Genomic DNA, 26,476 nt, shown 5'->3' with positions numbered 1-26,476 from the left:
AATTCATCGTCAGGAGCCCTTTACCCAGAGTCTCCATCTTCTATACTAACGTTGCAAGTCAACCCTTTCCCGTATATAAATATTTTAAGAAACAGGTCTTGTGGGAGTTTTCAGACGACCCCTTTTCAATACCCAATGATACCCGAGCTAAGACCACTCCTTGTTGCATGTTACAACAAAGACTGAGATCCCACTTTTGCCCTCTATTTGAATTTTCAGTACCCTTGCGCTAATTACGTTCAGTTCCAAACATGAAATGATACGGGAAAAGGGTTGACTCTACGTTCTAGTGCGAATGGAGGCTCCGGTGATGGGCTTCTGGGTTTATACGGCCTGTATTTCGTAGCCAAAATTGATTCAACCCGCGCAAATTGCCTGAATCACCCTACACAAGAATCTTACATTAGGAACGCAAAGAATGGTTTACACAGGGATGCAATGTCTTTTACAGGGATGTATAGAACTCGCTCCAGACCCTCATGCTCACGTGACTTTGGTCATTTGGACTCGAGGCAATTTTGGTCACTTGGATACGAGTCAGATTTTTTTTCCCTCTTCCTCCGGAAAAAATAAAAAAAGTGCGGATTAAAGAACCGTGCTCGCCCTAGGCCCCGACGCGGTTACTAAGAATGCCGGGAAGTGTGTTTTTTTTTTTTTTTTACAAAGTTAACAAAGATGGCGGGTGGTTGTGGTCTTGTTCGGTCTTGTTGGGATTTACTTCTTAATTCTTCGTAGTATGGGAATCCTCCATAGCTGGTCAAGCAAGAATGTGATGGAAAAAATATTGGTGGATGTAACGAAACTAGTTTTACTGACTAGCCTGTAACGGAGGAGAGTTTTTATTGTCGTGATTTGAACTAGCTGGCCTTGGACACAGTCTTCACGAAAACTCTCAGCAAGCTCACAGTGTTAGGAAATTTAGTTCATCATGGAACTTAATGTGGAATTGAAATGTTCGGATACGAAGAACGTCCAACATTTCAAGATGACAGTAGAAGACTGGGATAGCAAATGTGTGAAAGAATTGAAAGAGCTTTTAGAGAACGAAATCCAGGTACCTGCCTGTGACCAAAAACTGTATTACGAAGGACGACTTCTACGGAATCACAATTTCTTTCCGCTTAAGAAGTTATATCTGCGTAAAGGTGACACTGTCTTAGTGGAATGCATCGCACAAGGTGATCTTGCAGAGATAAAAGATCTTATAAAAGAAATTAAAGAGTTTTGGAACACGATAACGTGTGAAGATCAAAGCGAGCTGTTGACGGTTACCAGTTCAAAGAAAGTTGACAGCAGCTCTTATGTGAGTTACGATTACATAGCTCGTTCTTTGGATCAGTTGTCTTTTGAATACTTTATTCCGTGGAAGAATGCCAAGTCACTGGTACACCGGCATTACTTTGTACAAGAAGGTGGTTTTGATGCGTTCATGGCAGTATTGAAGTTTGCCAGTAGAAGATACAAGATAGAAAAGAAACCAGGGTCAAAGTAAGCTTATGTTTGCTACATTATCATCCATCTGCCTAATAGTATGGTTCTTTCCAGTTGTTTCTTTCATTCCATGGATGGTCAGTGGTGTTTTCCATAAGTTCTAAACTCTATATTGAACAAATAAGAAGGAAAAGGGGGTTATTTAACATTTATTTTTCAGTAGGGGGGCAACTGGTTTTCACAGGCAGGCAAAACTTTTTGTAATGAACCTTTTTACAAGAGAAACATTCCTCTCAATGGTCAAACCAGGAGGGCAAAATCATCCTCACATTCGGTCAATTTGCCGGGTGCCCAGTCATTAGTGAAACCCTCGAGGAAGCCATCAAAGGGCATGTAACTGATGTGCAAATGGAATAGGTATCCAGTTATAGGTTCAAAAAAGTGAGGGTTCAAGAAATTGGGTTTCTACAGTAACTGAATTACCCCAAAACACTACCAAGAACATACCATAAGAAAGGGTACCAAAACTGCCAAACTAGACACTCCCCCAAAATTGTTGCACTTCCCTGTTTATTTGGATGATGCCTACCCCTAGTCTGTGCATGTCCAGACTTTGAAGAATTTTCTTAAAAGACATGTAACTTATTACTTTTGATAACTATAACATTCTTTTTTTTTAAGGAAATTGTTTGGAAAATCCAAAGCAGAAGACTCTTTGATATTGACTGGCCAGCTCAGAGACTTGAACCATGAGCAGATGATCTTGCATATGCACTGTTTGAGCCTGCTGTGGAATTTTTCTGAGACGCTGCATGATCGCAGGCTGGTGATGCACAAAGGAGGGCTGCCATTTGTCATCAAAGCTTTGCTCTCTGATCCTCTCGAGTACTTAGCTAGATCTGATGAGTACTGGGCGGTTGCAAGCTTAAATGAAACAGCTGTTGGCTGCCTTGTTCAGTAAGAGTTTTTTGTGTTAATAAATTATAATTCTATTGTCTAGCTGGGTTAATTGTCCCACATTAAAAACTGGGGAAATACATTTGTACCTCTAAATTGGTGGTTTTTAAGGTCAGGAGAAAATCAAGGAACTCAAGTTAATATATATACTGACGGAAATTTTTAGTTACACAGGGCTGTCATTAGCAGCCGGCAATTATCGCCAGCTACTCTGATGAAAATCGCCGGCTACTTCACTCATGAAATGACCCCGAAAGTTTAGATACCAAACAAGTGTGACCAGCATATTCATTTCCTTGGTAGAAATGTGAAAAGTAAAGCATGTTATTTCCGAATTGCCCACTATTTTTGATCAGCCATCTACTTCAAAACTTACTGAGAATAAATATATAAAAAAAACTGACTAATCATTTAATAGTACCATTCTTTTCAAGAAGTGAGACTTGTTAGGAATTTCTCTGAGGGAAGGCAATTTTTGACAATGGCAAAACATTAAATAATTATTCATTTTGCTTCATTTTGCTTCTGGGGGGGTTTTGCCCCCTGGACCCCTAACAGGCTCTGCCCCTGTACCCTGTTGGGGGCCTCAGCGGACCCCAGACCCCTCACCTGTAGGGGGACCTCTGGCGCTCATACTCATGTACTTTCAAAATATCTCCGCCCACTTCAAATCTTATTGACAACCCTGGTTAGAGCTGTAGTGCAGAGTGTACTGTAATATTGAGATGGTTTAAGGGGGCCACCATCCGCTAGACCACTAAGCCACTAAAATCACCTCTTTAAAAATGTTTGCTTAACTAACTAATTTTAATTACTTAAATTAGCCTTGCAGCAAGGGTTTGGGTTGTGGTGGGTATCTGACTGTGTACAGAGTAAAATGTGTTACATCTATACATGACACATTTAGGCATATAATGTTCCTCTTTGATAACTTTACAAAGCTACTGTATATCTGTATTGTTCCAAAAATCCCTTGTTCTCCTTGTTTTCTAACCAAAATCAGGTAATTTTAATTCTAGGTTGCTAACAATGATCTTGTTGTAGTCAATAAAAATTGTTTTCTTCAAAAGAAGTTCAGACATTGCCTCCTTTTGATAGTACACAAATTCTAATGCATTTCACTACAGACCCTGTTGTATTTTCATGTTGTGACTATGTGCAAATGTACCAAGTAATTGTGCTTTCTCACATCAATGGTCTATCAACTACAGGGAGCATGCTTTTAGCCATGTAATCTGACGTACATGTACATATGTTTACAGACTAAGATGAATAAACTACAGTGAGAAAGTTCAAATGACACAGGTTTGCTCTTAAATATTTTAAGTGTCATTGATAATGAATTTTTGTTTTATCATTTCACAGGTACGCCGAGTTTCCTGATTGTCAAGAAATTATTGCCAGAAGTTCTGAGACTGTTGGTAAACTCATGTTCATGGTAGGAAATCAGTTTTGTTCTCCTTTGGAGAGTGGACCGGTCAATAATTCAACTTACACAGAGTATTCAGCCCAGATTGCTGCCAATACATTGTTCTGCTGTGCATGCAGTTTGCAGACACCAAAGATTCTGGTGGAAAGCGGAATGGACAAAAGGATGTTAAACCTCATACAGCTATCAGTAAGGGATGATCTTGCTCTCAGGTATGTTCCTACTCAAGTTTTATCACATAATTTGCATGTAATATTTATACCCCGGGAGGGGGACTCCAATATTAAAAGGAAGGGAGTGCTCATCAGAAATTTTGAAAAAACCCCTAAGAGGTATTAAGGTCCCATTTTGTGGGCATGGCTTAAAATATTTGTCACCCCTAATTGTTACCAATTCTAAAACAACATGCTATCTCCCATCATATTTTTTTTTAGCTTTATACCCTAAAAAGTACTGCAAAAGCCTCCACTGTGGACCTTTAGAGGCTGAGCATCGTGCAGGTAAGAGGTACGAAACTGCTAAAAGGTACAATGAGCACCCCTGTTCTTTTTATATGGGCGTCCCCTGCCCCCCTGTGAGTTAAACCCACCTTTTTTTTATTGTAAATTCAAACGGATGTTTTGAGAAAATTCAATTAAACATTGCAGCAAAGGGAGTACTAGATATATATTAAATAATTTATAAAAATAATGATTAATTCTTGTTAATAATAATAATATTATAAATAATAAATTGCTTTTATTATATTTCTTTCCTAGTTACTATTGTATTCTGTTCCTGGCAAGAATAAGGTCATCTGCACTGGTTTGTTTAGACCCTCAAACAGCAAAAAGCATTGATGATCTCATTGCCTCGTTCTTACAGCAGTACAAACCCATCAACGTTTCACTCTGGGAAGAAGGACACAATTATGTCTGGGTTACTATGACACCATTTGTTAGCCTGGCATTTTCAGGGAGAAAAGTTGAAACAGAACTCCAAAATTCTGTTTTGCACAAATCGACAGATGAACTGTTCAAGGCTAAATATGAAGCCACTTTGCTGGCCGAACAGGAAAAAACAGATGGTCCAAATTTTATCCCTGCAGAACACAGTGTTGTCCAGGAAAAGAATGATCATGATGATCAAGGTCAGGGCAAGCCAGTTTTCTCTGAGACTGGTATGGATAAAAGGGAACCCAAAAATCAAAATTGGTTTGATGCATCTTATGTAAATGGCAATCCCCAGTCTCTCGACACTGATGAAGCAGTAAGCCAATCTACAATGCTTGGATCAACACAAACTCAACAGCTTGGGCTTTTTACTGTAAAACATATTCTGTACTCAAATGAAAATCGCCAGCTTGTTGAACGGGAAAATTTGTTACCTTATCTCAACTGTTTATGCTGGCACGTCAATCCTGAAGAGAGCAGGCTCTTAAGAGCTGAATTAGCAAAATATTGGTCACCAAGACCTCCTCCTCTTAAAATTATTTGCAAGTCAATATTGGCTTTTGTTTGTGGGTTCGAGTCTGCTTTTAAAATGTAATTCCATAAATTACAACCCTTAGCATTTTTGTTAAAAAGGTGTCTTTGGTGAGCTTATTTTAAGGTAAGAGGGTTGGTGTTATTATTTTATAAGGCTTGCCCTCAAATCCAGCTGTGAAAGCCTTACTTGGAAAGAAAAAAATGTCTGCGACACTCAAGACTAAGACGCTCGAGGTGGGAAAAGCATAGGGTAGATGAACACATGCTCATGCTGGCCCTATTCAACAATGGGAGGCTAGGACAACTTTTAGAAAGTCTACCTAGACTTAGTAGTATGGGAATATGTTCTAAAATTGTTGTCTTTTTAGTTCATGTTTTTTTTTTGTTTTTTTTTTTTTGCCATTTTCTTAATACAGCAGTAGGTTGAGATAATTATGATCTCAAGCACCGTCCAGAAAACAGTGTTTTGTCACATTCCAAACACCTTGAATTTTGTCAAAAAAATACTCTGCTGGAGTCATATTTTCAACTCTCTTTGTGTTTGGAAATATAACAAAATGCTGTCCACTCTTCATCAAACAGCACACAACAAATTCATAGAATTATCATTAGTTAGTGGAAAACAATGTTTCCTTTAATAACACTGTTTGTGCATTTTCCCAATCTACATGATTATTGCAAGGGTTAGGCACAATGTCCCTAGTACAAGTTCTCATAATTATAATACAATACTGTTTTACAGTACACAGTCCTATGAATGTCATTAAATGAATGATTCATACATTGTAAGCAATAAGAATATCCTACAACTATTTTTAGGCTACATTTGGTCGATAGTTTACACAGTCAAATTTACTTTATATTATTTTAAAGATTGTTATCCAAAACATTAACCTGAGTTAATAAATATTATTACATGAGTACATGTACAGCACAAGTGTCAAATTTGACTATATTTTGATCAGTTTTAACCAATTAATTAACCATCTTAAGCTTTACATTGCAATGTTATTAACTATGTAAGAATACTTACATTTCTATATGACAATTTTTTTACCTCAAATATTCTTATTAAAATCACAGTGCAAAAAATAATGATGTATAATTAAAAATATTATTGACAAAGCTATGTTTGCTAAGGCTTACATACAAAGCATTATGCACACTAAATAATATTGTTTGATTTAAAACCTCTGTACAGTTTTTAATTATACACTAAAATCTAAATGTAAAAAGAAACTAAGAATTACCTTAATTTACTATTGTCCATTAGTCTAATTAGAACACTACTGTCATGCAAATATATAATATTTTATACATAACAGAGTGGCTGTCTGTTGGCAAATGCACATTAGTTGTAGTTCTACACAGTGTTGCAGACAAGTGGGAAGTCTCAGGTAAACAACCCTACAAGGTCAGCTACATGACCTCACAAATTACTAGAAAATTAATAATGATTTGATGAGGGTAGTGGGAATTGACCCATTGAAATTCCTTCTTGACACCCAACTTTGAAATCTCATCTGGAGCCCTGATTTCATTTCTACATTCAGCAAAACTGTTTAAAACTACGTCAGCTACTGGGTTATACTAAAATAAAAGATTTAGAACCATTTCTCTTGGTGCCAGCCGATAGAAACCTTGATTTTACAGTGCAGTAACTACAGACTGTAATTATTATTACATAATACCTCCTCAGAGGTGGATAAAAAATGTATTTTTTTGGATTGTACTACCTGGATTTCTGTCATGTTTACATGGTATGAAATTATTCACGTCAAATTGTAGGCATCTCTCTTGCACTGTTGGCTGAGTGTGAAGAGATGTCTGTAGTATTAATTAAAACTACCAAACAATTCCTTGATGATATGCATATGACTAGCCATACACCCTCTGCAAGTGGTTGGCAAATGCTGTGAGATTATAATATTCCAACTATTCTAAACCATTATCACCAACGTGCATGCTCATGCCCTGTTTGATTCTTTTTATCAAATACAACTTGTCACGGCCAGCCTGCAAAATAATAGGGGTGATGATTAACAGGGATTTTGGCATTTCAGGGAGTCCAGGGAGAATTCCCATTAAAGAGATGGGGCTGGCACTCATTGGAGATGTTGAAAAGAACCTCCAGGAGGTACCAATTCAAGATCCTAGCCATACACCTTCTGCAAGTGGTTGTGGGCGTGGCATGAAATTTTTTCACCCCTAAGAGTTACCAATTTCAAAACAACACATCATCATACTGTTTTCGCCTCTACACCCTGTTTAAAAGACACCACAAAAGCTTCTGCTGTGGACCCTTTGAGGCTGAACACCCAAGAGATACCAAAACTGCCTCTTTAACCCCTAAAAGGTACTACGAGCATCCCAGTCCTTTCCATATGGGAATCTCTCCCCTCCCCCTGGGCATCTTCTACATGAAAATGGGGTTGGGGGAGGTGTTAGATTTTGAGCTTATTGTATCACAGGCAGCCCACTGTTGGAAACTGGCAATAATGTTACATAAAACCAAGCAAAGTTTACACGTCAATTTGTTGTTAGTTGTTAGGGTGTAGGCAGGTGTTGCATCAAGACAATATCTCCATGTGGATTCATGATCTCTTTTATATTGTGTTGATAGTTATCTAGTGAGAATAATTTATTGTTGATTATACTCACCAGGGAAATCTGCTCTTTTAATAGTTTAATCTTCTTCTCATTTGAGTCTTTCAGCATTTTGTGGTAGTAGACAATAACCCTATAAAATTAAGAAGTTGAAATCACTATTAAATTGTTTTTAGCAACATCCCACAGATAAATACTACTAACTTCATGTGGATCATGCAAGCAAAAATTATTTAGTTGATGTTTTTGTCCTTTACATAAATGTAAACCTAAATGCATAACTCCTTGTGCACTGACTCCATCATATGTACATATATCTCTGGAACTACATGTAGTATTACCATGTGAATGGACCTCCATAGAACACAAGTCAGTCACTGATCACAAAATTAATGTATGAGCAACAAAACTGATTAAAGATCACATTGGATCTATGGCAAAGAGTTATATTATGAATCTACATGCTGAAGATAAGAAATTTGAAAAAAAAAAAAAAAAAGGGAATTTAGTTACGACAACAAGCACCCTGCTAACAAAATCTCTGTCAAAATTCAGGTTACAATATACATGTAAGTCTTGCAATGAAACAAACAGAGAACATTTCTTCCCACCACGCTGCTAACTGGCATCCAATAAGGACTGGAATACTCTAGAACTGTTCATAAACAAGGATATACTGTCCTTTCTCCAGACAACTGGACAAATATTATTGTACAGAAGTCACCCCTAACCTCTATGGATTAAACTGTAATCTTACCCAAGAATGCAGAACAACATGGTGATGAAGCTTGCTGATGACAAGTAACCAATGGTTAATCGTAACCAGTTAGGAAACGACGCAGTTGTATCAGTAATAACTTGGTACATGAAATCTCGACCTCTGCACACAAAAACAAAAAACAAAAACAAAAAAATAAGTAACATTATACATGCAGTCTAAATGTGTAGGTAGCTCCTTCCCCATGGAAGGAATTTTTTCCAAGACCCCCCCCCCCCCCTCCCCAAATCTGTCTGGATATTCCAATTACACAGCTTCACATATATTTTTAAATTTTCTGATCTTAGAAAACTGTCCATCCCCAAGGAAATTCCAGACCCCTCTGTGGGGGAATTATGGATATTTTCTGGAACTGCACAGCACTGAAAAAAATTAACTATTATTCTTAGTTAATTTGCTTTCACATTTAATTAATGCAACACCCTTAATGGGGGTTCGACTGTAAATTTTAGATAAAAAACAATGTTTAGATAAAAACAGCTGCCTACAGGTATCTGGCTTGAAAATACAAGCCTTATACAGGAAGACAAGGCTTCTCAACCTAGTCTTATGACTAGCCACTTGTGATAATTATAGTAATTTATATCAAGCCACCTGATCAAAATGTGCTCAGAACTAGCTGGCTCGCATTCATCATTCTTGGTTAATAATTTACAACCACTGTTAATATATACCAATACTTAACTGTAACATAGACAAACTTACTTGAAAGGACCGCACAGTTTTGAAGGGCATGTTCTGTAGAAAGAACAATGCATGTTAACGTACATCTCATTGTGCACACTACTGTTAGTAGCACTCTGGATATATCTTCAGAGGCACCTTCAACATAGTTTATTACAGTTTATATAATAATTAAATAATGCATGTGCTCTGATTGGTCAATCAGCCATGGTTTATTGTGCCAGTAAACTCATGGAAATTTTGCGTGTCTTCTGAATTATTATATAAATGCAATAGACCACAAGTGTTTATGGTTTATAGGGTGATAAACCACTTGGGATGTTGGAAGAACACTCGCAGAATTCATCAATCACTTGCCTGCGGCTCATGATTTACGAATCCTTCTCATGTTCTTCCAACATCCCGCGTGGTTTATCAGCCTATAAACCATAAAAACTTGTGGTCTATTGCTTAAAAAAAAGTGGAATTTAATTGGGGTATTTGACTAGCATCAGATAAGTCAGCAACACCAGAAGTCTGAGGCGACGATATTTGTCTAAAAAGAAAACCAACTCACACTGACAAGTATCTTGTTTGCTTTTCAAACCCATTTTAACATAATTATTGATTATCTTTGACAAAATATTTACTAACACATCGTCTGACATAATGGTATATCCTATGACAACCAGGGACAGAGTGAAGGTCACAGCCAGTAAAAAGAGGAACAACAAATTCATCCTGGATGCTCTGAATGGCCTCATAGATGGACGACAGTTCATAACCACACTGATCTACAGTGGAGAAAAGAAACAAAGCAAGAATAATTTTTGTTTTCCATAACTGCTTGTTTTTGAAACTTGATGCATGCATGCACATATGCATATAATAATGTTTACAAACATTTCCAGTGTACCTGTTGTAAGTATTTTCTTCAGAAACTTTCAGAGCAATCAGCCAAAAAGTGTGACCACTTTTAAAGTGCACCTAACCCCAAAATTTTTTTTCGCTAAAACAAATCTAGACTTTATTTGAAGCATTTGGGCGAAGAAATTTTTGAATTTGGTTGAATCCTCAATTTTCTATGCCCTTTCAAAGTCGCGATTAAGTGTTTCATGACCGCGTTTTAGGGAGTCTGGGGCGGCGGTACCTGATGATGTCTACCCAGGAACCAAACACAATAGTGCCTCAGTCAACTCACTGTATTTGCTTGAGAAAATAGAATGCAAAACTAATCGTTCCGATGTATTTTGGGACTAAAACGTCCAAGTTTTGTCTCAGAATCATTTCTTTTTCGTCACTGGAGTCAGAGTTAAGTTTCGATTCGGAAGGCTCCGAAATAAACTTCGATCGAGCACGTTCGACAACTGTGAACTCACTGCTTAGAGCTTTGAGAGCAATTTGCAATATTTCAAGCGACGACGGGGAAGACATCTTTGCGGACAAGCTGCTTGTATATTAGGAATGGAAAGCTAGATACGAAGTGGACAAGCAGGCAAACGAACAGCAGGAAAGAAAACTCAAGGACTGCTTTGGATGGTAATTTCGTCAACTAAACATAAGATTCCCACGCGTGTTTATAGCCCGTTTACATTTGTCCTTACCGAGAATGTATTTTGTCAAGGTTCTGTTAAATCCAGTTTGTGTTTTACTTTCAGTTGAATGCTTCATGTTTATAAGAGCGACGTACGTGTTGCAGTTTTCGAGACTTGATGACCTCCAAAACATTGGCTTCGATCGATTGAAAATTGTATTGTTTGGACCTGTATTTGTGAAGCTGCAGGAAGCAAGGCGGAAGGAAACATTTCATACAATTACCGACTTCACATTGTCACACGTTCTAAGTCGTAACTCCAAATAACCAATATAAATTGTCCTCAAAGTTTGCAGTGAAATTCGTCGGATAAGCGAAAAGGATGTGTTCCCTAAGCGGTCCGCAGATAATGTTACGCGGTCATATTTTCGACGCTATTGCACAGAATCTTTGTCACACTGCTGATTTCCAAACCTTCGAAAAACTCTGTGAGTCTAACAATTTTGTTATCATGTAATTCTAAAGGATTAATCTTCGACTTTCATCTAAATCGAAAGAGAAATAAGTGTTGGTTAGCGGCGTACAGTTGCGATCTATTTACATATCAGTATAACGCTTCTTGATCATGACCGGATCACACAACTTTGCCGGTTATGTTATAAATACTGCGGGATTGGAAGATATAGGTTGTCGGTGGTATTTCTACAAATTGCTGGTTAGCTTTAAGCAGAAAATTTATGAAAACAGCGTTCGAAAGTCTGCGGAACAAATTCCAGTGAGAGTTCTTCAATGGTTCTCACAGATTCAGTTCGCTTGTTTCGGTTCGACAAAATCAACCATCGTTTACGTCTTTATTGCACCATTAACCGATCATCGCCAGTAAATTGTACAGTATACCTTTCTTTAAATCTGGAATATTGCTGCAACAGCCGATAGCACCTCTGGAAGGCGTTTCTGCGCACTTTTCGAATGTGTATTGCACCATCCTGAAGGAGATGAGAGGAAATGAGATATCCAACCTTCCTGGGTAGACGTCACAAGAGCCGCTGGACCCATTCTCCTCAAACTTGGTCGTGAAACAAAATGGCGGTGTTTTGGAGCTATTTTCGAGATTTCGTCGTGGTACAGAAAATCGAGGATTTAACGGAATCCAAAAATTTTTTCGCAGAACTATTTCAAATAATAAGCAGATTCGTTCTAGCGAAAAAAAATTTTTGGGGTTAGGTGCACTTTAATTAATTCACATTCTGTCATGCATGCCTGACTATCCAATCAAAAGTGGTAGATGGAACTTCTTGATTTCTGATGGGAAAGTAAGAACGCATGAAAGAATGTGAATAATTTAAAAGTGGTCAAACTCTTGGGCTCCTTGCTGTAATAAGTTGAAAAAAAATGTACTGCTAGTTAACTTTAATTGAAATGATTTATTATACATGTATGGCTTGTGTTTGTAGCTGATATAACACATGCCCTGATTGGCTAATTCTAGGGTATTATTTTTCCCTTATGGCCATGGGCCAATTACGAGCCTGAAAAAACAAAGGAAAAAAGTCATATATAAAAGACAACCTATTGACCTTGAACGTTCGGTCTTTATGGGAAAGTGTCAAACCTCAGCCTCGCCGTATTGACCGCACTATTGCTTGGTCAATATGGCATCGTCTCGGTCTGAGATTTTCCCATAAAGACTTCACTCTTGGTTAATAATTAGTTAATAATACCATTACGAGGGATATTAAAAGAGTGCTTATTATGATTGACTAATTAAGTTATCCTGATAAGGTTTAAATTTTGATCAAAGACTTTCCCTCGAAATTTCCATACCTCAATATATTTTTCCCCCACACAAAAACTTGACTGGAATTTTCGGTGGAATAGAAATTATTCTAATTACTCAGACAAGATAACTAGTACACTTAGAAAAATTCAAACTACTTGTTAATGGTATTTAAGGCCTTATGCATCCAATGGCTCGATGAGGACTGATGATGATGATGATGTTAATGGTATTTACTTGTCCAAAACCAGACCAAAATAAAAAGTACATTGAATTTGGAATTTGTAACATTAAGCTATGATTACACATACCCTTTTCACATAAAACAAAATGAACAGCTTTATGACTTGGATTAGTGGTAACATGGGGCTGTAGAATGTGCCAATCCTAAATTCAGAGAAAAATAGATGGAAATATAAATATCCTTCTAATTTATGCTAAAAATACAAATTCTCCTAACTATTGCAAACGACACCAACTTGTTGAAAAAGTGACTATTGGCAGTAAAAAAACTCCTATTGATGGCCATTCAAAAAATGAACAAAAGTTCGAAATCTACAAAACATATAACTTGAAAATATTAAGTGTATGTCAACAATAACAAAATTCAAGATTAGTGCATATAGGAAAACACCAGTGAGGTCTTTTGCAACTTACACCTTGTAGAGCAGGGATGACATATGCCGTGTTTTCATGAGAGAGGTTTACTACGGTTACTGCTTACTGAGGTTTCGTAACTAAACCGCAGTTATTAGAGAGGCTGTTTACATGAAACTAATTAACTAAAGTAGGCCGCATACAACACACAGTTTGAGGTTTTCTCGGAAAGCAAGTGCTGCAATGTTGCTCAGAAACTATTGGAAAATTATAATATTTGACTTTACTCCAATGCCGAAAGCAGGTCATTGTCAATTTGCTTGCGGTGATGTTGAGCCAAACTCTCCTTAAATGTAAAGCTTTGTAGATGAATAGTGAAAGGAAATTTTGATATCTTGCTGAGCCTCTTCCTGCAAAAAACTTGAAACGGCATCTGCCACGGAGCCCAGGCTACGTAAATGTTTACCAGTATGTCTTCTCATTTGGGGCTGCTTTAAATTCTAACATTTGCTTTTCTTCTCCATAGATCTCAATTATGATTTCTGTCTTCTTCTTTTTATGACTTCTACATTCAAATTTGAATTTTTGATCAGGACACCTAATCCTTTTTTGGAGATACTTTCAAATTACCAGGAATCTTCTTTCAATACCATTTCAATGTGTTTTATTGTTTAATACACATTTCTACATCCATAGTAGAATGCCTTAAACACGAAACAATTCTTACCAACATAGGAACTGTGAATATATCAATTCAATTACATTCCTTGAAATGTCAAACCCAGGAGGACCAATTGTCTTGCAACACTGACAATTCACAGTAAGTATCCTAGAATTAGGAGCAGAGAAAAGTTCCTTTAATTTATTTATTGTTCCAATATAACTGGATTATCACTTCAAATTCAATGTACCGCTTGAAGGGGTTGGGAGGGGACGGTGATAGAGAGGGGAGTCTAGTACAACTGTACATGTACATGTATTTCAAGTCATAAATCAACATAAATAGAATGATATACCACTCACTCACTCATCCCATTCATCCCAGCTGGGACAAAATGCCATAAACTATTATGTTACAGGTCTCATTCTTGGCCTTTGTTTCACAACAGCCAAGACAGAGAAAAAGGTCTGAATATTCCATCAGTCAAACAGCCAAAGCCAGGGAAGCCCTCTACTACAGGTTAACCAAGTATGGCATAAGTTATGCACTGTGTTAGCAGCAGCCGACCACAGGAAAAACTTTCTTACTACATACTGAAACCCTTACTTAAGATGGAACTCAAAAATGATGTAAGGTGCTCATTGAAAACTTGAAGTTCTAGCAGGTAGGAAGATTGAGAGGGGGAGGGCTCATTACAGAGCAGGACCTTTTTAGTTCAGAACATTATGGCACATTACATGACTGCAAATACATGCAAAGCAAGGGAGTCACATACCTACGGACAAATTCTCCAAAGAAGGTTGAGAGTAACAAGAACACAAAGTCCACGATGACAAGTCGATAGAATGTGTGTCCAACATAGTTCTCCCAACACTGGCTAATTTCCTAATAATAAGCAGTAGAGAAATAATGAAAGATAGCTGAAAATACTGCATTCACTGATAATAAGTCATCAGTGAGTATGAATTCTTCGCTGAACCAGTAAAATATGTGTGTAACCATCTCAAGTTCATAAAAGTAATCGATCATAATAATTATTGTGTCGTAAAATATACTAACCAGATACTCTCCAAACATGCCTGTAAATTACCTTCTTAATCTATGACTTTTTTCTGTCCAGTTTTATAGAGTTAACCATACAGTGTTTTCGAGCCACAGATGTCAACCATCAATAAGTTGTGATTTCTTACATGTATGAAGATCGATCCACATGAGAATTAGTCCCTGGTACCTTCTTAAAGACTCAATAGATGTAAAAAAAAAAAACAACACTTCCTACGAGCAAATCCTGGCAAATTGAATCTATTGTAAGTAAATGCCTGAAGTCGATCAACTTGAAGACCAAACACACTCTATACCTCATGTAAATTATAACAGAAACAGTCCTGGACGGGTTGTAATGACAGTATTACAAAGGGCCACGTCCAGTTGTACAAACAAAATTATATACAATGCCTGGCTGGTTGAATGGTTGATAATTACTATTAATCATCTGTTCCTTCCACATGCTGTCTTCCTCTTACTAAAAGGGAGATGTAGATGTAGATGTACCTTAACAGCTAGATGAGGAACTGAATGTACTTGTACATTTTACAATAATTTTTTTTTTATTTATGTGACACAGTCAAGCATTACCTACACTGCAGATATTTATCGGTATATGCTTACTGGTTTGCAGGTGTTGTTAGAGACAGCGTCATTAGAGTCATCAGAGTTGCTTTTACAGTCCCGGCATCGAATGTCCACAAACAATAAAACAACGACCATTGTCACTGATATTAACATCATTAATGTGGTTCTGAAATGCCAAAAAGTTTATTATTGCAACTACAGAAAGGGAAATTTTGGTAATTGGACATTACTGTATATGTTTCTAAGTCATTTTGTGGTCAGTACCTTGCCAAAGTGACGTTAATGGTAGTTCGAGGACTTCTGTATCTTTCTAAGCTTGCAATAATTCGAAAGGCAAATGGCAAAAGAAGGTTGATGCCAGACACTACTAATGGGAGCGTCAGCTTCTCCACCACATTATCTGTGTCCTTAGTAAAAAGATACATCGTTCATTTATTATTTATTAGGTATTATTATTAATAATATTGATATTAAGCCCTACAAAATACCAGAAGGTCTTCATGGTGAAAGAGACCAGACAAACATACCCCCTTTCCCCCCACCCACCTGATAGAGCATTGACATTTATTCTTCCAGCCTACTGTACATATGTACATACATGAACTTGTACTGAAAATACTAGATTACATGTACATGTACCCTTCAACATTGATTCTGAAGGAGGGAAGCTCAGAAAATTGAATATAACTGAAATAACAGTAAGTCCACTAGAGTCCATAAGACAATCACCAGCCAGGATCTTAAAACAACTCTCAATGGATCAATACCGTCCAATAACTGTTATAACCAATTATTAGATTTGGTTTTTGTGATATCTAGAATAATCAATGTCGAGGTAGGGGTTATCAGCCAAAGCCAAGGCTGAGGCCGATAACCCTTACCGAGACCTTGATTATTCTGCATATCACAAAAACTAAATGTAATAATTGTTTTCTTATACATTGAAGGGAAAAAAATGGAAGTCACGTTTTTGCTTCTTCAGTGACGGCAAGCAACACACAAGCACACGAACCTGACGTGATTACCCTTAGAAATCATGCACCGCGGTCATACATGACATGACTACCCATGACCTTGAGTGTCCTTGACATGATTATTACATAATCTGCAGCTAGATGACGTCACAGGCACTGATTTCGAAAAGTCACTGTACGCTTTTGGCCAATCAGAAGAGAGATAGTGAGTTCAATGTTTAATAATTTTTAATAAACACAAGACACTCACCTTCAATTTCAGACATCTTAAGTTTTTATATTATTGTGAGTGCAAAGCCTAATTAATAGTGACCCCTAGCAAATTATTGTTCAAATGGTATTAATTAAAAGTTAATTACACGGGGAACATAAATTATTGTTGTACATGTATTACTTACATGACACCTTCATTGATACAATTACATGTAGTTGAAGCTTATACGTTATTATTGATTCAAAATGATTTGCTTACTGATGAGAGGTTGGCTGAGAACTGGATGAGATAGGCTGCTCCTGCCATTAAGGTCAGGACAGTGAAATTTGTGAGGATACGAAGCCAGAATATGTTACACTTCTCACTCAATGTGCGAGCCACATTATAATTCTGCTCAGCAATGGCCTCCTATAAAAGGAAGTTTTTTCAAAATTAAATCAGCTAAAAACATACACATTTACTCGACAACGACATCCCAACAATGTCGAAACGTTATTATAATGTATTACTCCTGCTAATTTTTGTGTTGGAAATACATTAACCACAGAAAAATTTAACCTTGAGTTTGTAAAGGGGCAGTGGTGTCAGGACGTCTTGTACTCATAATGAACTGGGAGGGAGATAATTGTGTTACCAGGATCCGTAGGGTGAGACACACAAATGATTGCCAAGGTACATGTAGCTGAGTGTTACATAGGATTGTGTGATGTAGATGGTTGGGAAGCTTGTGACCATAAAACGGGTTGGTGGGGAGCTTGTGACTGTGCATGTGACTGTGCATATTCAATGTACATACATGTATCACATTTGCAGAGAGCAGACTGTAGACTTTTTTGACTAAAACTAAATGTCAAATTCCCAAGTTCTCATAAACAGGTTAACCTGAGTGATATTCAGGCTAAACAGAGCTCTATTTAGGCTTTGTGGCACAGTGGATGGTGGTGCTCCTCGCAACTATTTTGCTATAATTTGCAGCTTGATATCAACTACACATTGCATATACTGTCTATCAGAACTTAAACATACTTCCCTGGCCTGATAAGAATTAACTTTTGTAAGATATAATTATTTTCTACAGAAAACATTCTACAGTCAGTCAACTGTAACACTTATAGCAACAGCAACACAAACACACCTGAAGTTCATTGAAGATACTTTTTTGTTTCAACAATGCTGCACTCCTGTCTGTTATTCCATAATCCCACGAACAAAAGGCTTTGGAAATGAAGAAACTAAATTCATCTCCAGCGTAGATATAGTTCTCTCTGTATGAGTTTGCCATGCTATATTTATGTTAGAATAAAAAAAAAACTGATCATGACATGATTGTGTGAATTGAGTTATGAACTATCTCTCCTCACAAACTTTCATAGTTACATCATGTAGATATCTTGTTCGTATTTCCTCAAACTTTGCTATTTGTATTAAATAGTTTTGGACAAACTTAAAAAAGCCATATTAAAGTTAGCATTGGCTACTCAGACAGTGGCCTTTTGCATGACTGTACAAAATGAGCTTACGTGTAGAAAATATTAATTAAGAGGCACTTAACATCACACTTCCTTATCTTAAATTAATTATTACCGTATTTTCCCGTGTATAAGTCGACCTTTCAAGACCTAAAAATCAGTCCAAAAATTCGCCCTCGACTTATACATGGGTCAAAACTTGAGATCCAAGCGCCAGTCAAATAATTAGCATAATAATTGCCTTTCAATGTTAACAAACATGTGATAAGCGGCAGCACAGTTTACAACGTACGTTCGCTTAGCGATCTGTCTCTCCATGTCAGAGCTTCAAGTTAAAATGCATCAACATTTATTCGTTAAATTTTAACCTGGATCTTGTAGACACTCACTGGCTCAATTTTGTCATAAAGAACCAATATTTTTCCTTTAAATAAAGCTGTAGTAAAGCTGCTCCGAGAAAATATCTTTCGCGCTTGGAACTTCTCTGCTTGGTAACCTGGCAGGATACGAGTACGAGGACTTCTGTACCAGTACTTGACCGATTTCAAGGCTTGACTACCAAGTTCCCAACACACGCTTTGCACTTTGTTTATGGCGTCGTTCTGAAAGTCGTGAGCTTCTTTGGTGTTTTGCCTGTCTTATAAAGCCACTTTTAATCTCTTCGCACTTAAAAAGGCTTGTTTGAAATCCTTACGTTTGATTTTTGTGAGCATTTTACAAAAATTATCATCAAAAAGTCTGCATGCACATGTGTTGCTAAACTGGGTAAAACGCTCGTATACGTGCCATAATAAGCTTTAAAACTGCGCATTGAAACATGCTGTGATTTGTTTACATATCTGTGGTAGCTGAAAGATAATTTTAAAAAATACAAGATAAGTTTTCCAAGAAATTCTTACCTGGAAATTAAGAAAATCTAGTTTTTGGCCTCAAAAATTGGGGGTCGACTTATACACGGGATCGACTAATACACGGGTAAATACGGTAATAATTATTTTTACCATATTTTATGACTCGCTAACTCTGAAAAGTTGTGTCTCACATCATTTTCCAAAGCTTGGTAAGAAACCTAATTACCCCAATTCTTAATCCTAGTTATTAAAAAAAAAATTGTAATCAGAATCTTGACTAAGTGTTGCCAGAAATTACCTGTAAACAAGCATGATTAAACACAGCAATAGATAGCCACCTCCAACACACAGGTATGCTAAGGGCAGGTTATACTTAAAGTCATCAATCTTTTCAACTGTTTCATTGGTGTAAGCACCATAGTACAGCTCTGTTGTGTTGAACCAACCCTTAAAAACCAAGGAACAAAAGCTCAGCATGTACATGCACACATCCAACTGTATCTACAATTTTGGTCAAATGTCCTTGAAACAGCTATTATGAAAAATCACAAGATAAAACCTGTGCCAGACAGTCTTTTGAGATGACAACTACTAACCTTGTACAGTACCGCTCAAAAGTAAGTTACCACCTTCTCGCGAGACGAGATTCTCGTCTCGCATGACAAGACTCTCGTCTCGTGAGAGCTTTAAAAAACTGTAAGTACAGCTGCCTGAACTTCTCACAAGATTTTAATAGCCTATTGTAAAGCAAACAATAGTTTTTCCTTTAACAAATAAGAACCATCCATATTAAGCTATTTGTTCTTGTTGTCCTTGTTGTGCCAATTTTTCCTTATTTTAGTGTTTGCAGGCAATCAGAAATGTATTTGTACTGGACAAGAAATGTAAAAGATTTGCTTGCGCACAGCCTGCCCAACAACTGCAGAAATCCCACTAACAGTACTACTAAGTAGCTTGAACTAGTCTTGAAAGGTTTCCCTGAAAAATCCCCCAAGTTCCTGCTTAGAATAAGTGCCCTTCCCTTTGGTGGATATGGGTAAGTCCTGGAATTGCCAAATTTGAGACAAAACAACTATTAATACAAATTTTGTCCCAGCAGATCTTTACTTTACAATAATATTCTAATGACAGCCATAATTTGACATTTTAATTATTATATGAGCTGGTAATTTGATGCCCTTTATTGGACTCCTTTTTCTGTTTTGTTTCAATAGTTGTTGTAAGTTGTTCTTATCTAAACTAATTATTATGTAATTTGAATAAATACCTACAGTACCGATCAGAAGAAACCTTACAGGGAACATGTTTGCGAATGGGAACAGAATGGATACAGAACGGGTATGAGAATGTGCACGGAACAGGAACCGAACGGATACAGAACAGTTATGAGAACGCGAACGGAACAGGAACAGAATGGGAACGGAACGGGTATAAAACGGGTACAAGAACGTGCACGGAAAGGGAACGGAATGGAAACAGAACAAGTACAAGAATGCAAACGGAACAGGAACGGAACGGATACAGAACAGGTACGAGAACACAAACGGAATGGGTACAGAACAGATACCGAACGGAAATGGAACAGATACAGAATGGTTGTGAATCACAAAAATGGAAAAAAGCATTCTCCAGAACACAAACTATAAGAGAATGTTCTTTAGAACACTTGCTCGTAAGTTTAATACGCTATCACAGTCCTTACCAAGGATTTGGAAATGATGTAACCTTAAATACACGTTTCTCCAATTTTTGTCCAGCCTGGCGATCTTGAGAAAATGACAGAGCAAATCATCTTATGTCTTTTTTTATTTCTTTTTATACGCACTAAGCAAGCATCTTCCCTGCATCTTCTTGTCCATTTCGTGTTCATTGCGGCCATTTTGTTTTTGTTGACAAGCCCAAGTTATATCCAAATAAGGAAATGGATGGACGAGTCGAGTTAGACTGAGATTGAAAGGTTTCCACATAAAGAGAAACAAAACAAAACATCGATATCTTGGTTGACCTTTATTATGGTGTTGTTTGCCATTTTTGCGGAAGGATCAGTGAGGATAATGTTCAATCTTAACTGAGCATTCGCCTGTGAAAATAACATCACTAAAAGCTTCAGCTCTTTGTCAGTGCTTTGCACCGCTCACGTACGTCCTCCAGCCAAGTTTCTGCCGCATTCGCCAAACAGTTTTAAATCTCATTAAAAGTATTCGTGTAAATTCAAGAGCCGAAAGTTCATCTTTTGCTTGCATTTTTTCATTGATGGCGTTAAAGGTGCTTAGCAAGCTGATTTACTTCTTCCTTTCCTCGGGCAATCACGCAGACTACTAGTCGCTTTGTATCATTTCGGAAAAGACTTACTAACTAGCCTTGAAGTTACAATACCATCTTCCCGTATTTTTCGAGTAACTAGACTCATACTTTCACCACAAAAATTTAAGTTAACTGTTTGTATTCTCACATAATGCAACAGTTTTAACCCATTTCATGAAATGTAAATGAGTGTTGCTAATCTTGTAAACAAGTTCTCGGAATCCTCATTCTTCTGAACGAGTTCCAACAACGCTTAGTGATGGAATGCTAACAGAATGGGAACAGAACAAGACAGAATGGATGGAGAACGGATACGGAACGGACATGGAATGGATACGGAACAGATACAGAACAGATACAGAACAGATACAGAACAGACACAGAACGGGAACAGGAACGCGTGTGGAACAGAGACAGAACGCGTTCTGTCAAGCGTTCCCTGTTAGGTTTCTTCTGATTGGTACTGTACACCTGCACTTTTAATAGTAAGACCAAAAATAACTGGAAGTATGTTGAATTACACGTAAGCTGCATAGCTGTTTTACCTCCCCAGTGAGTAGCTCCCATCCTGTGAAGGAAACAGTGTTGTGCTTAGTGCTCTGATCATGGATGATTTGTGGAATGAACAGGAAGAAGACTGTTGACAACGAGATCACAATGTTAAGAAGAAACAACCAGCGCAGTAACACAAAGTACGATTGTACCCCTGATCCAAACATGCCTGAAACAAAAAATTTAACAAAAATTTAAAAAATAACAATGCAAGAGGAACTGCTTTGCCCTACATGTAAGTACTACAGAAGATTAAAAAAAAACAGATTAAGCCTACCTTGTCAAAAAAGTATAAACTTTAATTTTAAAAGGTTAAGGACAAAAATTACATATAAAATGAAGTAGCATTTAAAAGTACAAAATGAATACATGTTGATATTTTCTTTGTCTCTCTGTTGTTTACAAGTTAATATTTTGTTATTATTAATAAGTGCATGTAATTATCCTGTTAACGACTGATCCACCTAGATTAGCCAAGTGTTACCCGCGGATCAGTCTACAATTGCACAAGTTTATTTTCTTAAATGGAAATTCAATAAAACATGTAAAAGTGGGAAAAAGTGTGAATGTACAAGTACATGTTTATAACAAAATGTAAAGCAAGCAAAAAAAAGTAGTAAATGTATATTAAATACCACCTGCTGGTACAATGTACGTGTATTTATAAGCAATGAAATGTCACAGACATGTACATGATTATTCTATGCACTGACCATGGATCAATTTAAGATGACTCCTCCACAATTCCATAGAATATAGAATTTCTTTGGCTCCATCTTTAAAATGCTGCCAGCCCTGGAGAAAGAAAATGGAACACTTAGAAGCTCTGTGGCTAAAAGTTCAAGAATGTTCACAAAAACAAAATCTCTACCTACAAAGTGTTCTACAAGATACATGTAGTTATAAATACATAAATAAAATGTATTTTTTTTAAACATGCCTGTGTATAATAATTTTATATGTAGTTGTATAGATCTCATTCTGCATAATTTGTGACAGCTTGAATATCACATGGTTGCCAACCACAAGTCATAAGATTAAACAATTTCCTTGACTTTTCACTGACTATAGTTAAAAGCAATTTTCACTGACCATGCAGGATAATTATTCTGGCTGTGATCACCGAAAATAAAGATGGTTTATATATAGTCGCCCTGTCCACACGAAAAATCTCAATAACACTTTGAGGCAACCTGAAAGTAAAATTTTTCTGACTTTTCACTGACTTTGAAAAGGGATTTTGAATACAGAATTTCCTGACTTTTCCATGACCCTGAAAAAATGTGATTTTCCCTGACTTTTCCCTGACTGCAATGTTCATCCCTGTATAAACACTGTTTGACAAGTACATGTACATGAACAGCACATTGCATTTACAAAATAATGTCATTCAGAAAAGACAGACAGCATTTTTTGCATTTTCTTTGCAATATGTTCTGAAACATCATTTCAGGATTCCCAGTAAAATTTAACTAATATTTACATTATTTACATTGTATTATTTACCATGGCAACTGAGAACTTAATTTGTTTCCAGGTGCTAATTCTTTTTGCCTTTCCTCTTCGGACTGCTGACTCAGCAACATTCTCTCTTCATACACAAACAACAGGCATAATCAGCGAATCATTTATAGTGACATGTGTATAACAATAATATCTAATTAATTATTAACTTTTAAGTCCAAAGTAATAATAATTATTAGCAAAATATCTCCATTTAAAATAATTCTAATTGACCAAAATGCTGCAGATGCAACTTACAGGTAATTAGAGAAGTTACAGGTCCAGAAAATGCCCATACCCACGTCAAGGAGGATTATTGGAAATTCCAAGGAGGAGAGCTAGGGCTCCAAAGCCAAAATTTTGAACTAGAACTGGAATTTCTAGAGGAGCTGAGGGGTGGTGGTCACTATTTTGATGAGTGGGTGGGTAAAACCAGCCACATACCTGAGACTGCGCTTTCGCCTAATTGATGTTGGCATTTCCTTGATGGACTTCCTCCTTTTTGTCAGCTCAGCAAACTCTTCTGATGTAAGATCCATACCACGGATCACTTCATCTTCATAGCCATTGGCGGTGGCATCATCTGTGCTATCTTGAGACAAGCTTCTAAAAGATGCCCGTGAATTGTTCACCCGCTGTTTAAGAGTTCTTCGCACCCCTTGCTTAAAGGCATTTTCAGATGGCAGACCTCTAATGGAGCGAAACTGGTGGCTTGGCATGCTTTTCGCTAAATTTTGGTCATCTTCCCACGCATCATCATCACCTTCATCATACCCTGCATTGGCCGGTCTAACATGGACCATGCTGGAGGCATTGCTGTTATAAGTGTCTGTAGATGCCATTGATTCCTGGGAAGGTACTCTCCAGAGATTCCCTCTCTCCTCAAGAGCTTCAGCGGTAAAATTGAAACGTTATTAGAAACTGACGTGCCAAAAACACACAATTTGCACATTCAAGCTTAAATTAAAAGCTGTTCATGGATACTGTAATTTATCACACTGTGTGCACGCTTAAACGAATGAAATCGGGCCTTTCTCTCACACAAAAACGTGTCGTGAAAATTAAGTTGTCATTTCAAAATGTATATGCAGATAATAAAGTGGAAAGTGTTTTACTTCAATATCACCATTATGAGCTCGACAGCCCCTCGGGAAAAAATCCTACTGTCTCTTGTTCGATTTCGTTTAACCACGTCGAAGCAGTAACAGATGTAAAGCTCGAGTAATTTTAACCGATCAAAAATGTAAGAGAATTAAGCTTGATTCCATGCAACTATGAAGAATATTTGTATAACAGAACTTTCCGTGACATAAGCGTCGCATAATTTTGCTCACATTTTGCTCAAGGAACCTTTTTTTCTCTTTTTTTCCTAAACACTTGAAACAAAGAAAATTACGGGGTATTACCCTATAAAAGGCTTAAGGCTAACTCAAAAATGCTGTTTAGCTTATCACAAATATCCCTACCTTGATCTCCAAGTCCAAATACAAGCTGCTACATCGAATGTTGATGGGCGATCGTTCGTTTTGAAGTGAATCGAACCAAAACTAGAATTTAGCAAATACGTCACGGGGAGTATTTGCATAAGCTTTTTACGACTGAAACATTTTCAAGTTCCCATAACAACAAACTTATTGTTTGACATATGGAAATGACATGGAAAGGCTATTCTCTCTTGATTCGAAGCTACAATAGGATCACAATAAGCTTTAAGCTAAATTCAAAACCTTGCTTTGGTTTACAACGCGCATAGTATGATACTGCACAATTAACATACTGCCATATTTTCTTTGAATTGCGAACTTTTAAGAACTAAAACAGAATCTCCAAAGCTGCTTAATATCTTCCCTACTGCCCATTCAAAGATCAGTAAGCTAAGACAGTTTGTAAGACTGCAAACGTATGTCTCATGTTCAAACAACGACCATAAGAAATGGCTTCAAATGCGCGCAGATTTCATTCCGTTTAGAACTGTCAGCTTACTATAAATAGTTACCGCAAGTTTACTAAACAGGGAGCCATCTTACCAAAGCTTTTGTTAACTTGGCCTACACTATCGCTGGATGCGGGTTTTTCTTCGTTTTCTCCTGCGCCAGAGCTAAAGTCCAGATAAATACCTTGATCACGACTCCCGCCTGAGGCATGTTCGTTCACATAAGACATACCAGTAGGTCAGCAGTTGGCAGGCGTTACTCTGTCCTATAAAAAAAAAACGACTTATTTTCAATATCCCCCGAAAATAATTGAAATTTCACGGTACTCTAGGCTATCAGATAAGCTAATACGCTCAAATATTGCGGCCTACAGTCAACGCGTTTTTTTGCTTGACGAAGTTCGAGGAAGACTGGGTAAGATACGGAAGTTCAGCACATCACTCAAGCACAAATCAGCACAATACTGTGCCAAGTTCGGCCGAGCCGGGTCGGGGTCCGGGTAGAGGAACTGCCCTACCGCTCAGAGACTAGCGATCAAACGTTCAGAGGGATCTGAAAGTTAGTTATGAAGAGGGACCTGGAAGATTAAATAAAAATTGGAACTGGGCTTTGTTTAACTAGGACGCCTAGCTATATTTCTTTTTTATTGGGAAAACGACTACGTCGCCTGGCACTTTTTTTCCGACTCTGCCCTCCCCTCTACCCTCATCCAAATGAAATGACGTCACATCCGGTAGAAAAAATATGCTGCTTCGCGCGGGAAAAAACTGAATGCGGCATAAGCGTTCTCTCGGTAAGTGAAATGGCGATATTTTGCAATCGGCTGCAAATTTTATCGTTTTTTTTAACAATCTAGGGAGAAAAGAGTTCTTTTCACTCATCGCGTTGGTTGAAAGAATGTTATAGCTAGTAATTCATCAACGAATTGTTGTTGTTGTTGTTTGTTTGTCTGTTTGTTTTTTTAATATGTCTGCATTTCTCTGACCTGAAGCTGAAATCATCGTTTTTGTAAACAACGAGATTAAATTATAAAAGGTGAGTATCACTTCTTTAAAAATTACCTAATTCTGTAAATAGGTGTTTCATTACGATAAAGTTTGAATGGTAGTGTTCTACATGATTGAACCCCAATTAACAGAAGCC

General features: G+C 37.3%; 1 protein-coding gene and 1 pseudogene across 2 annotated transcripts; one reads left to right on the top strand and one right to left on the bottom strand.

Annotated features, from left to right (window-relative positions):
* The first annotated feature begins 170 nt into the window (after positions 1 to 170).
* LOC145490668 (uncharacterized) lies at positions 171 to 5,354 on the top strand. The gene is made up of 4 exons (XM_081469756.1): positions 171 to 1,488; positions 2,113 to 2,388; positions 3,754 to 4,029; positions 4,576 to 5,354. Exons 1-4 carry the CDS (start codon positions 929 to 931, stop codon positions 5,342 to 5,344), a joined length of 1,881 nt encoding a protein of 626 aa, XP_081325882.1. The 5' UTR covers positions 171 to 928; the 3' UTR covers positions 5,345 to 5,354.
* A 10-nt stretch (positions 5,355 to 5,364) lies between these two features.
* LOC145490703 (transmembrane channel-like protein 7) lies at positions 5,365 to 26,069 on the bottom strand (annotated as a pseudogene). Its single transcript, XR_014049725.1, has 18 exons — positions 25,427 to 26,069; positions 23,844 to 24,288; positions 23,403 to 23,487; positions 22,610 to 22,691; positions 21,890 to 22,065; positions 19,339 to 19,487; positions 17,856 to 18,003; positions 16,949 to 17,128; positions 15,797 to 15,939; positions 15,569 to 15,698; positions 14,676 to 14,785; positions 13,967 to 14,068; positions 12,954 to 13,029; positions 9,986 to 10,125; positions 9,374 to 9,406; positions 8,648 to 8,770; positions 7,945 to 8,023; positions 5,365 to 7,299 (listed from the first exon to the last, which is right to left on the bottom strand). The product of XR_014049725.1 is annotated as a transmembrane channel-like protein 7 (transcript).
* Positions 26,070 to 26,476: the final 407 nt, after the last annotated feature.

This window comes from Orbicella franksi, chromosome 6 (genome assembly GCF_964199315.1).
Source record: "Orbicella franksi chromosome 6, jaOrbFran1.1, whole genome shotgun sequence".
Classification (NCBI taxonomy): domain Eukaryota; kingdom Metazoa; phylum Cnidaria; class Anthozoa; order Scleractinia; family Merulinidae; genus Orbicella; species Orbicella franksi.
This window is presented reverse-complemented; position numbering and strand designations above follow the sequence as displayed.